Source organism: Cicer arietinum, chromosome 7 (assembly GCF_000331145.2).
Source record: "Cicer arietinum cultivar CDC Frontier isolate Library 1 chromosome 7, Cicar.CDCFrontier_v2.0, whole genome shotgun sequence".
NCBI classification, from domain to species: Eukaryota; Viridiplantae; Streptophyta; class Magnoliopsida; order Fabales; family Fabaceae; genus Cicer; species Cicer arietinum.
This window is the reverse complement of record NC_021166.2, coordinates 984,571-996,870: the sequence shown is the minus strand read 5'-3', so window position 1 is coordinate 996,870 and position 12,300 is coordinate 984,571. Positions and strand designations below refer to the sequence as shown.

General features: G+C 28.4%; 3 protein-coding genes across 3 annotated transcripts; 1 reads left to right on the top strand and 2 right to left on the bottom strand.

Annotated features, from left to right (window-relative positions):
- Nucleotides 1–1,337: 1,337 nt before the first annotated feature.
- On the bottom strand, nucleotides 1,338–3,833 carry LOC101494311 (probable WRKY transcription factor 31). Its single transcript, XM_004507613.4, has 4 exons — nucleotides 3,510–3,833; nucleotides 2,851–2,949; nucleotides 2,580–2,741; nucleotides 1,338–2,502 (listed from the first exon to the last, which is right to left on the bottom strand). Exons 1-4 carry the CDS (start codon nucleotides 3,717–3,719, stop codon nucleotides 1,561–1,563), a joined length of 1,413 nt encoding a protein of 470 aa, XP_004507670.1. The 5' UTR covers nucleotides 3,720–3,833; the 3' UTR covers nucleotides 1,338–1,560.
- Nucleotides 3,834–8,572: 4,739 nt separating this feature from the next.
- LOC101493670 (wall-associated receptor kinase 2) lies at nucleotides 8,573–10,320 on the top strand. The gene is made up of 3 exons (XM_004507611.4): nucleotides 8,573–9,498; nucleotides 9,822–9,866; nucleotides 9,967–10,320. The coding sequence occupies exons 1-3, from the start codon at nucleotides 8,664–8,666 to the stop codon at nucleotides 10,092–10,094; spliced, it is 1,008 nt and encodes a 335-aa protein (XP_004507668.1). The 5' UTR covers nucleotides 8,573–8,663; the 3' UTR covers nucleotides 10,095–10,320.
- A 133-nt stretch (nucleotides 10,321–10,453) lies between these two features.
- Nucleotides 10,454–12,300, bottom strand: LOC101493988 (putative pectate lyase 2). Its single transcript, XM_004507612.4, has 4 exons — nucleotides 11,579–12,300; nucleotides 11,364–11,467; nucleotides 10,873–11,011; nucleotides 10,454–10,785 (listed from the first exon to the last, which is right to left on the bottom strand). Exons 1-4 carry the CDS (start codon nucleotides 12,272–12,274, stop codon nucleotides 10,567–10,569), a joined length of 1,158 nt encoding a protein of 385 aa, XP_004507669.1. The 5' UTR covers nucleotides 12,275–12,300; the 3' UTR covers nucleotides 10,454–10,566.

Here is a 12,300-nt window from a genome sequence, read left to right as displayed (position 1 = left end):
CAAATCCATATTTATTATGTTTGATATAGTAAACTTAAAAAGATAAAGTGGAATGTTACGAAAATTGATCCGACAAAACCAACAAATTATATTATATTTTCCTTCTAATTACTATTTTAACCATGATATGCCTTTTATTTTACCAACATAACCTTGTATGGTTAATTTGTGAACAAGTTATTCACGTTACATATAGCAGAACTCATTTAAAAAAGATGATTGAAGAATTGACTTATTTCCATCTACGGTGTGCTAATTCTGAAAGGAGTTTATAAACCATATTGGCTTCCCCCTCACTCACATGCAAACACATGAATCATTCAAAGAAGTTGGTATATATAATCAACCTCACTCAATTCAAAACATAATTTGGACAAGTCAAATAAAAACTGAAGAAGATCCCGTTAATTTGGACGGTGGATGACGTAAGGTACAACTACGCAAACATATATATTTGCCCCCTATTTTTTTTTTTCTTCTTCTAAATAAATTTGTATACAATTACGAAATCTCAAGTTCGATCATGAATATGGTGTTCGACTTAAATAAATAATATTAGGATACAAAATATCGTATTCAACCTAATTTATCATTTGAATTAAATTCTTAATGTTTTACAGTATAAAAATGTTTCTTTTTACTGAGTTAGTGGTAGAAAAATGTTACCGAGCATGTTAAGCATATGTATTAAACTATAAAAATCCCGGTAGAAAAACTTTTTTAGTAAATATTTATTATAATAAAAATAAAAATTTTCTTTTGTTTATTCTTGAGTAATTAAAATAATTAATAGGCTTGTACAAAAGAAAAATAGTTAATAAGCTTTACTACAGTTTTAATCTCTTTATTTTATGTCATATACAATTTTGGTTTCCACATTTTTCACTTTGTAATTACAATAAAATAGTTTGAAATAAATGATAAAATTAAAAGAAAAAATGTTATATCTAAATTTGTTATCATTTTATATAAATATATAGATAATCTAAACAAAATTTAAACATAATTTTAGTCTCAATAATTATAATATTTTTTGTTTGAATTGAGTCGTACAAATTCAAAAAGTGGAAACCAAAATAGTGGCCCGAAAGGATTGCTTTTTTGTTTGATTTTCCTTGTTTCATCTTTGTTTTAGTTGTTTTGGTTTTTCATTTATCTTTTTCATATTGTGTGTGAAATGTTACAGTTATTTTTGGAGAGTCTTGACATCTGCAAGTAAGAGCAGTGTTTCTTGACCAATTGGGAAAATATGGTCTTTGAAAACATGTTTTTAGGCGCAATTTTAGGGCAACACGGTGTTTTAAAACATAAAAGAATTGCAGACCAAGTTTAAAAAATAAAATAAAAAGAACAAATAAAACGGAAATTACAAAGACATGTCGTCTTTTCCTGTTTGTTTTACTGAGAAAAAATAGAACGGTAATTATTGTGTTTTGAGGGTACATAACCCGAATGATGAAATATGAAACAACGAAAAACCTAGTGAAGAAAAGCAATATATATGAACATCCAAACATTGATTTTACTCTCCCACGCTTGTTATTTTGTGAAAAATGCAACTTAATTATTGTATGTAGCACTATTGATGATATTAGGATTGTTGTTGTTGGAAGTAGAAGCACCAATTATGGAAGTGATAGCGGCTGCAAGTGCTGCCGCAAAGTTTGGATCTGCAGTGATGGCTGCGGCGGCTGCAGGGCTGAGTGATGGTTGTTGCAATTGGGAATCCTGAGACAATTGAAGACCAGAGAATTTTGATTGGTTATAAAGTGCTTGTGCAATGACCTGTGGTAATTGTCCTCCTCCTGAACCACAATTTTGAGGTGGAAAAAATGGGGAATGACAATTATTATTATTATTATTATTATCTGTGTTGTTTTGTGTAAGGTCTAGTGTGACAGTAGGAAATGGTGCTGATGCTGAGAGTGTAGCCATTCCAGAAGGTGAACATTTTGGAAACATAGCTCTGGTTATTAAATTATGATTGATGACACCATCAGCACTTGGCATTGAACCAGATAGTAACATGGTTGCAGCTGCTGAGGTGGTGGATGCCATAGCTAAAGCTGGTGGTGGAAGTGCATGGTTATGTGCTCCTTCATATGTTGTTATCAGTATTGTTCTGTCCTCAGCACAACGCTGCACCTGTTTTCTAACTGGACAACCAGGATTCATTGTGCATCTGTAATATGCCCGTGGACAAGGGTTTCCCTTTGCCATTTTTTGACCATATTTGCGCCATTGACATCCATCACTAATCATGTTGGCTTCTGATCTCGCACGTACTGACACACGTGCTTTTCTCATCGTCGCTTCTACACCTGATTGATCCGTAGCATTTGAAGTACTTAATTTATTAACCTTATTTGACTCCCACATTTGTTGCTGTTCTGATGACTCACGATCACCCTCTTTTTCATCTTTATTATTGTTTTGACCTGTGCTTGATCGAGTTTTTTCATCCGAAAAACAATCATTCTCCTCAGCTTTTCCTTCCACAACCTGATATATATTTCAAATATTTATAAAATTGGAAATTAAATTAAATTAAATTAGAACAAATATTATATATTACGTACCTCATATTGTGAGCTTTCCGTAGGTTGGTTCTGTAGTTGTTGCATTAAGGACGCATAACGCGTTTGCAAGGTTGTGTAGTTAGTGGTCACGTCGTTCAGCATTTCCTTCAGATTTTCGTTCTCTTCATTCCTACGTCGAAGCTTCTCTTGCAATGACTCCACCTATTTCATTATTTTAGTGTATAATACTAACACTTAAATTATATTCATTTTTAATTATTTATACAACCACATCTTTTAAAAAATATATACATAGTAAACTGAATTATACCTCATTCTTCAGACGCTTTTCTTGAGCAATTATTGAAGATCCATCATCCACCGTTGATTCATCACTTCCGGTGTTAGTAATAAGGAGTTGCAAACCAGTCTAGAATTTGCATCAAATAAAAACAAATCAGTATTTGATATTATTATATAAAGAAAAAAAAATACACTTGTACTTATTCATTTAATTTTTATTTACTATGAGAAAATTAAATAAATTCAACTACTTTTTTAAAATAGGTTGTAATTTTTTTTCCCCTTATATACAAAACTAAAAGGAGTAGATGATTTTCCATAACCTACTACTCGAGTTTGTATTATTAACAACAACAAAAAAAAATGTATCAAATCTTGATCACCGGTTTAAACAAAAATTAACTACTTTAAAATTATTTAATGTTATTATTTTTAATATACTATTCATTTAATTTAAAATTATGTAATATAGTTAGGAAGTTGCATATTTAACTTTAAAAATATGACAATTTAGTAAATTTAACTTATATTTGATGTGTTAAATATGAAATCTAAAAGAATGAATTGTAATGAATAGAATTATTTACTAAGCAGTTATTTTGGTCATAATATGGATCCGAGTACTATTGAATTTAATTTTAATTTTGTATCTAAGAGAAGAAAAGAAAGAAAAAGAAATGAGCTTACATTGACATTAGGAGAAATAGGATCAGAAAGAAGCTGGTTCTTGATGGAAACATCATCAAATTGTTCAGGAGAAGATGATTTATCATCATTTCTATCTGAGAAGAAGTCGAGTTCATCCACAATAATACGATTTCCATCAACAGACCATAGTGCACGAGGAGGAGAAGAACAAGTATCGTTGTCAGTATTCATCGGATTAAATCTTAACATCTTGTCGTCGATGGATTTAGTCTAGGGGACAAAGGAAGAATAAATCGCTTCTTGTTTGTTCATAATAATAATAATAATAATAATAATTATTGTATTAAGACAAAAGAATAGGGTAGAATGAAATACAAATATATAAGAAAAGAAAAAATAGAGAGACGTGGAGAAGAAAGAAGAAAAGAGTGACGAAGTCAAAGAGAGAGAAAAATAAAAAAAGAGAGAAGTGTGTGTGTGGATAATTAAGCAAGTCTATAAGAAAGGGTCGGCTATAAGAAAGGAAAAATATTATAAAGATGTTATTTAATAAAATAAATTTTCTGTTGCATCACATAATGCATCATGCTAGAAAATCTCCGTTTACTTGGACACCCATGCTTTCTCCTTCGTCACCATTTGCGCCTCAAATATCAACTCTCCACCCCATCTCTTTATATCAATTCAATTTGACTCAATTATCAAAATACATCTTCTCTTTCACATTTCACTCTCTCTTTGACTTATTATAAATCTCATATCGTAACAATCGGACTCAATCATATCATATGGCCAATAATTACTGCTTTCTCTTCATTTCAATCTTTTATTTATTTTTTTAATTTAAATCTTAAACTAAAATTCTCTCTTTCAAAACTTCCATCTCTATGTGAGAAATTAATTATACATTTTCAAATATTTTTTATATAATAATTAACATATAAGAACCATGCATTTTTTATGGCAATAAAATAATAATTAGATTTTTTTTGACATATAAGAATCATTTTAATATTTTTTCCATTGCTTTTTTTTATGTAATTTTTTCCATTTCTTTACCACTTTAAACACATGTAAGATTAACTTTTATGACTTTAGAAGAAAATAAAGTTTTAGTCGACGTCCTTTTTGTCAACTTAAAACTTTGCACAAGTAATTTGTTTGACCTTTTTTATTTGTGCCATGATTAATCGACATATATAGTATAGATATGTAGAAGAAAATATACGTACAATAAGATTGATTATACTAAAATTAGACTAAAGCTAGTCTTATTTAATTTAATTTTTTTTGGTATATTTAAAAGGGGAGAAGACTAAAGCTATTCTTCCGCGGTTGATAATAGAAATTCGAAATTTATTTGTTAATAAACAAAGAATAGAGAAAGTTATTGTTTTGCAGCTTAATACAGACTGTTATTATTAATATTTTTGAAAAGAAGGGAATGCAGTTTTAAAAGAAAAAGTATGCCGAGTTTCAATTTCTTCTCATCTTAAATTTCAGTTTCTTTGAACGGCCTTAACGATTCTCACGGAAAAAACTAACATTCGGTTTCCTTACCAAACAAAGAAAATGTATTCATTATTTAAAGCTTTATATTCTTCTTTTTTATACAATTGATACCTTGACTAGGAAGAGGTTCTTAGAAACAAAACTTCACCGTCGAACATTGAATATATATAAACCCGTTTTTAAAGGAAAGACAATGTTGGTTGAACATTGACTGTTTAATTTTATTTACACGAGTTTCCCTCGTATGCATAGTTGGTCACATGGCTAATATGTCCACGATTTTTAGTTTCTTTTATTGACTAAATAAATATATTATCATATTTTTATAGGCAATAGTAGTTGGTATAAATGTTAGTAAAAGGGATTATTAAACTACGAACCTCCGCATATATATAATTCATTCGGTGTCTCAACCCAAAATTTCATTAATTACATTTGCATATATATTATAACAATATTTTACATTAATGGAGATTAAGGATGAACAATAGACAGTTTAAATAAGTTATATTGGTTCCTAACCCAACATCAAATTTTGTTAGGCTGTTTTTTATAATCTAATATCTTTACTCTCAAATAAGATAGTAAATGGGTCAAATTAAAAAAACATTTAAATATGTTTTTGGTCCTTGTAAATATAATAGTTTTTAATTTCAGTCTATGTACAAAATTTTGTTTGGATTTCATCTTTATAATATTAGAAAGATTTATTTTGGTTCTCGTAAATAAATCAGTTTTCAATTTTAGTCTGTGAAAAATATTTGTTTGCATTTCATTCATGCAATATCCAAAAAAATTATTTTTGGTATTTCACGTCAAATAGACATTAGAAAACGTGAGTCGAAAAATAGAGAAAAACGTGGACCAATCGTAGCACTTAAATGAGAATTTTAATTTAAATATTAAAATAATTTATATACTTATTTGTATTTGTTATTTAAATATTGTTTCGGTTAAATTTGTTTACAATAATTATTTAAATTTGTATTCCCATTGAAGTTTGTATACTTATTTTATTAGAAATAAATATACAAATTATTTTTATTTGTTATTTAAATATTGTTTCGATAAAATTTATTTAGAATAATTATTTAAATTTGTATTCTATGTTTTCCTTTATTTATCGGTTCACGTTTATAGGGACCAAAAACATATTTAATTGTTTGATTTTTGTTTCCCTTTATCAATTAACTTTTTTGTAATGTCCACTTGACTTGATGTTAAAGACCGAAAATAAATTTTTCTGATATTACAAAGATGAAATTCAAACAAAATTTTACATGACTAAAACTAAAAATTGTTATGTTTACATAGATCAAAGACATAGTCTTAAGGAAATTAGATTATTTGAAGGATGATCAAATAAAATTATAAAGATAATCATTTAATTATAATTAAAAGTGAAAAATGAAAAATAAATTTTTAGTATTTTAACATGTATTGATCAAATTCAAAACATGACTGTTGCAAATAGTTCTTTAGTACAAAATTTCTACTTAGTGTTTAGATCCTAACACCAAAAGAAATACACGAGGAAATGATTCCTCTAGCTACACTTGATCAGGACTACAACTTGCAAATTTTACAAGGCTTGCACTGCATAATTTCCTATTTTGTTACAATATGAGAATGAGTAGAAGAATAACTTATTACCAATTACCGTATACCCTTAGAGTACATACTCTATCCCCACACAAACTCATTTGAACTTCTCATTTTACTCGTAAGTTTTAACAAATAAACTAAAAAATTCTAACTTTTTCATTTCAAATAAAACTTTAAGACTAAAGTAAGGAGGTGTGAATTCAAAACTTCCTAAAATTTCAAACAAAAAAAAAATTTACTACACATTTATGTATTAAAAAATTTCAAAATCTAAAAATTTTCGAAATTCTAACAATTTGTATTTTAAAATTTCCAAAACATAAATTATATATTGGAAAATTCAAAAATAAAATATCTAAAATTTTAAAAGTTTTGATTTTGAAAAATTCAAAACATAAATACTGAATCAGAAATTTCAAAATACAAATTTATGAAATTTTGAACATTTTAATTTATAAAATTTCTGATATGTAAGTGTGTACTAGAAATTTGATTGGTGTGATCGCTAGTCCAGAGTATATTTTCTTTTTCCTTCTAAATATGTTAGGAGCAAAATTGGATTTAATTGGAACTGTAGGGTATGAGTATGAGTACAGATTGTCGAGTATATGGTAAATTATTCTAAGTGGAACTAGAGTTGGGCTTTCTCGATCCAGCACTATTAGAGGATGGAGTCCACATAGCTTTTGTTTTTTGTTACTGTTATTAAGGGTCCTTTTATTACATTTAAAAAATACATTTGTATTTTATCTTTTTTGTTATAACTTTTTTTAAAGAGAATTAAAAAAAATAATAAATGATAAATTGATTTAAATAACTTCTCATAGAATATCATTTTAAATATTTAATCTTTTTGTTACATTTTTTTAATATAATAATTTTTTTAAAATATTTAAAATGAGAAGGTATTTCGAGTAGCTTCTCATTAAAAATATTTTTAAGTATATATATTTTAAAAAAATTATGATTTTTATTATGTAAAATCACTAACAATAAATATCTAAATTATGAAACGTCAGAATTACTATTTTAATTTTTTTTTTATGAAAATGATTTTATTAGTCTGTCATAAATAAGTTAGAAATAGCTTATATTATTTTTGAGTAAATTTTCGTAAATATTATTTATTAAATTATAAAATCAAAAGATTTTTTAATCTATAATAAACAAACTCTAAGTCTGTCAATAAATATGCTGAGAATCTGAAATATAATCTCAAGTATATTGGTTGTGCTAATTACTATCAAGTATACCCTTTGCAACAAAATATAGGGAAAAAAGTATGTGTATAGATTGTATTTCAAATATATGTACTTTTTATTTATATTTTGTTACAAAGAGTAATAACTAATAAAATACTGAGTTAAAATAGATCAATAAAATTAAGATCTCAAGTGTTCTCTGAGTGTAATAACTTATCCGATAGAAACAATTCAAAACAATAAAGTTTTTAAAACTACATGGAAAAATGCAATGTTTGATTATAGTAAATGAAGACAAGCAACATCTTTATTTGTAAAAGTGGTCGAGTTTCTTGACCAAATTTTTCCCTCTCAAAATTTTGTACTTTTAGTTAATTAAAAATATGTGATTTAATTATTAATTAAAATCATTTTTTTATTTCATTTATTTGTATCTTTCCTAAGCTCATTGTAGTAGCATAAGTAAAAGTTCAAGGGAGATAATCCTTTCCTTTTTGATCTAGGAGGTAGTTTAGTTTTTTTTTTTTTTTATCTTAATTCCCTGAGAAAGACTCCTTTATAATTTGAAGTTCAGTCAAAAAAATAAATAAAATTTGATAAAAAAAATATTTTAATTAAAATTCAAAATCAATTATAAAAATAAATTTATGCTTAACTGAAAATGATAAAACTATTTAAATCCAATTATGTGCCGACCTTCATAATTCAAAAAGAAAAAAAGAAAGGTGAAGAGTCCATATAAAGAAACTATATAATAATAATAAAGCAACAACAGTAGCAGATATTATTATTCTCTCTTACTTTGATGTTTAATATACTTTAATTCTTGGCCACTTTAGATTCAGAAACCTTCAATCTTCAATCTTCAATCTTCATGCTTTGGTCTCTGATGATGATGGCTTTCCATGTAAAACAAAAACCAATCTTCTTAATAATAATCCAACTCATAAACTCATTCTCCACGATCACAAATTCTCAATCAACTCTTTGTAGAACTTCATGTGGTTCAATTCCCATTCAATATCCATTTGGCATTGATGATGGTTGTGGAAGTCCATATTACCGTTACATTCTCGCTTGTTCTGATTCACAGAAACTCGAACTCAGAACCCCTTCTGGTAGATACCTTGTTCATAACATTACCTATTATGATCCACACATTGTTGTCACTGATCCATTCATGTGGAATTGTCAAGATGGTGATAATTACCGACCCACAAGACCATTTAGTTTAGACACAAGCAAAAGATTCAAACTTTCAGCTCAAAATGAGTACTTGTTCTTCAATTGTAGTGAAGACAAAGTTATTGTTAAACCAAAGCCTATTTTTTGTGAACATTTTCCTGAAAGATGTGATTCATCTTGTGACAGTGCTAGTTACCTATGCAGACATTTGCCAGTGTGTTCTTTTGCTATGAGTGGTAGTTCTTGTTGTTCTTATTATCCAAAAGCTACTGAATCATTGAGGTTGATGCTTCAGTATTGTACAAGTTATACTAGTGTTTATTGGAGAAATGTTGGAGCTCCTCAGCCTTATGATCAACTTCCTGAATATGGGATTAGAATTGATTTTGATGTTCCTGTTACTACAAGATGTCTTCAATGTCAGGATCAATCCAAAAGTGGTGGTGGTACTTGTGGATTTGATACACAGACTCAGAGTTTTCTGTGTTTATGTAAGGAAGGAAATTTCACTACACATTGTAAAGGTATGTCAAAAACATTAGCCTATTTTATATTGTCATTGACTTATTAGGAAAAAGTCCCAATTTTTAGAAGGTTTTAAATTAAATTAATTGCAGTATAGTTCAAGGTAAATTTGTAATCTGAATCGTAATATTTAAACAAAGTTTTCTACTATGTAACTCTAAGCACTTCATAATAGAAAAACTACAAGAAACATTGTCATCAGAGACAAAGACATAATTGGCCAAACTCCATGATAAATAGTTGTGATCTTGTGGGTTTATTTATATGTTTACTTTAAAATTTGTTTTGTGGTTCTAACAATTGGAAATTATTTGTTTGGCAGATTATGATATTGCAAGGCACAATAGGAATGTCCATGTAATTGCAGGTGATAGAAATGAACTCAATAAGTAATTGACATTCACAATGGCAGAGTTTTTGAAGTTGAAAATTAATCTCATGTTTGTGTGTTGGAATTTTGGCTGCAGGGACAGTGACTGGTATTTCAGCTTTTGGAGCACTTGGAATTGGAGCTGGTATTTGGTACATAAAGAAAGTGAGAGCTAAAGCACCAGTAACATGTGGAGTTCAAAACAATGAAAACAGGCTTTTCTAAAGACAACCAAAATAATGCAAACCAACTACATACATATATTTACCTTTTGTTACTTTTTTGTTTGCCCCCTTAAGATATTTTGTTTATTTATTTGTACAATTATGGGTCCTTTTCTTACTCATAGACTTACTTCACAACTATTCTGTTAATTTCTTGTTGGCATCTTATGTTTGATTAAATTTGTATCTCAAGTTTATTGATAAAAAAGCCACTCTATTACAATGCATGTAATTTAATCCATATACATTTTCAGCGTAAACATCTTTTACATTGTAACTTCATCTATAAATACGTAACATATTTGATTGATATTGATTTGTCCACAAGGTAAAAATTTTTACACTGGCAGGCAGATCGTGTATGCAAGTTAAACGAACATTTAAAATAATGATGAATATGCCAAATGTTACAAACCAATTTTCTACAAAGTAGTTAATTAGTTGTGAACTTGTGATTCTAAGCCATATTATTATTAACATGATATCCCAACAAAACAAGTCAAGGGACCTGCATTGAGAGTTATAGCAGGCACCATATAAGCAGGAACAGCCACAAAAGATTGAGAAGGTGAATAATTTGGAGCACAAGTTCCATATCCAGATGGTACAAAATAAGCACCATTTAAGAATACATCCTTAGAAGACCTCCATTTCCAATTCTTCCAATTTCCATTGGCTCCCCTCTTGGTAACCTGTCACACAAAAATAACCACACTCAAGTTAGAATTTTAAATAAAATTATATTTATAGTTCTTGCTACTGTGTTTGTTTGTTTCTACCTGTTTTGCATTTTGGTCATTTGGTCCTATAAAAAAGTTCCCTTCACTTAAAATGGTTGGGTTAGCACTTCCTCCTATAGCATACATTTTCCACTCATCATATTTGTTGTTCACCACGTGTGCATAACCAAATCTTACTCTGCAATTCATCAACAAGTCAATATTTTTATTTCGTATATATCATCATAAACTCAATCTAACATATACACTACCAAGTATTTAAACTATTTTATTTACATTTTTTACCTTCTATGTCCAATCAAATTACAAAAATTTCATAAATAATTTTATAAATTTTTTGTAATTTTTATTATTTTTATAAAAAAAAAAAACAGACAGACAGATACGTTAGTGCCTATCTGCACACTAATATAATATAATAGATAATTTTATCGAAAAAACATACACATAGACACGTCAGTGCATGTCTACACACTGATATAATATAATAAATAAATATAAATTCAATCTATAAATAGCATTAGTCTAACCGTGGCATCCTTTCGGTTAGTCCACTAGCAAATCTATTGAAAACAATTGTTACTTTCATTATTTTATCTGCTGTGTATCTATCATTGTGTCCTAGCAACATAACCTGCAAACAATTATATATATTAGATCAATCAAAAGACCATTGTAGTCTAAAAAATCACGGCAACACAATGTGATTCTGTCAAACTCAACGTGAATTTAAATATATACTTACTTTGTCATGTTGAGTGAAGTAATTGTTAGAAATGGTAATGGAAGTTGAGGCATGAATAATATCAATTAATCCATCACTACAACTAGCCAAAAAGCAATGATCAATCCAAACATTTGAAGAAGCAAATATACTAATAGCATCACCATCTGAGCCATGACGATGACCAACATGATCAGGACTACTTCTCACAAGACCAGCATTACTTGGCTTACAATCATGAATCCTAATTCCATGTATAATAACATGACTCACACCTTGTATTGTAATACAAGGTCCATTTCCAATTTCAACTTTAACTCCTCTACCATCAATAGTCTTGTAGCTATTCATAATAAGCTCATTTTCTAGTGTAATAACCATGCTTTTTGCAAAAATAATCCAAAGTGGCTTTGTTTGTATTGCACCATAACGAAGTGTACCTTGTTTTGGATTTGAAGGGTCATCAGAAGAATCATTAACTACATATATTTCACCATATTTTCCTCCAATAGCATCTTTTCCAAAACCAATAGCACAATCAGCTAAGGCTTTTCTGTTTAAAGACCAATTTGGTTTGCCCCTCCAACAAGAATCTATCTTATTGAGGAATGGTTTCTTAATGTTATAGTAATTTTCTTTTGAATAAACATTAACTAAGGTTAATGAAAGGGTTAGTAAGAAGCATGAAAGTGTGAGAAGTGAAGTTGAAATGGCCATGTTTGTTATGATGTTGAAGTTACAAA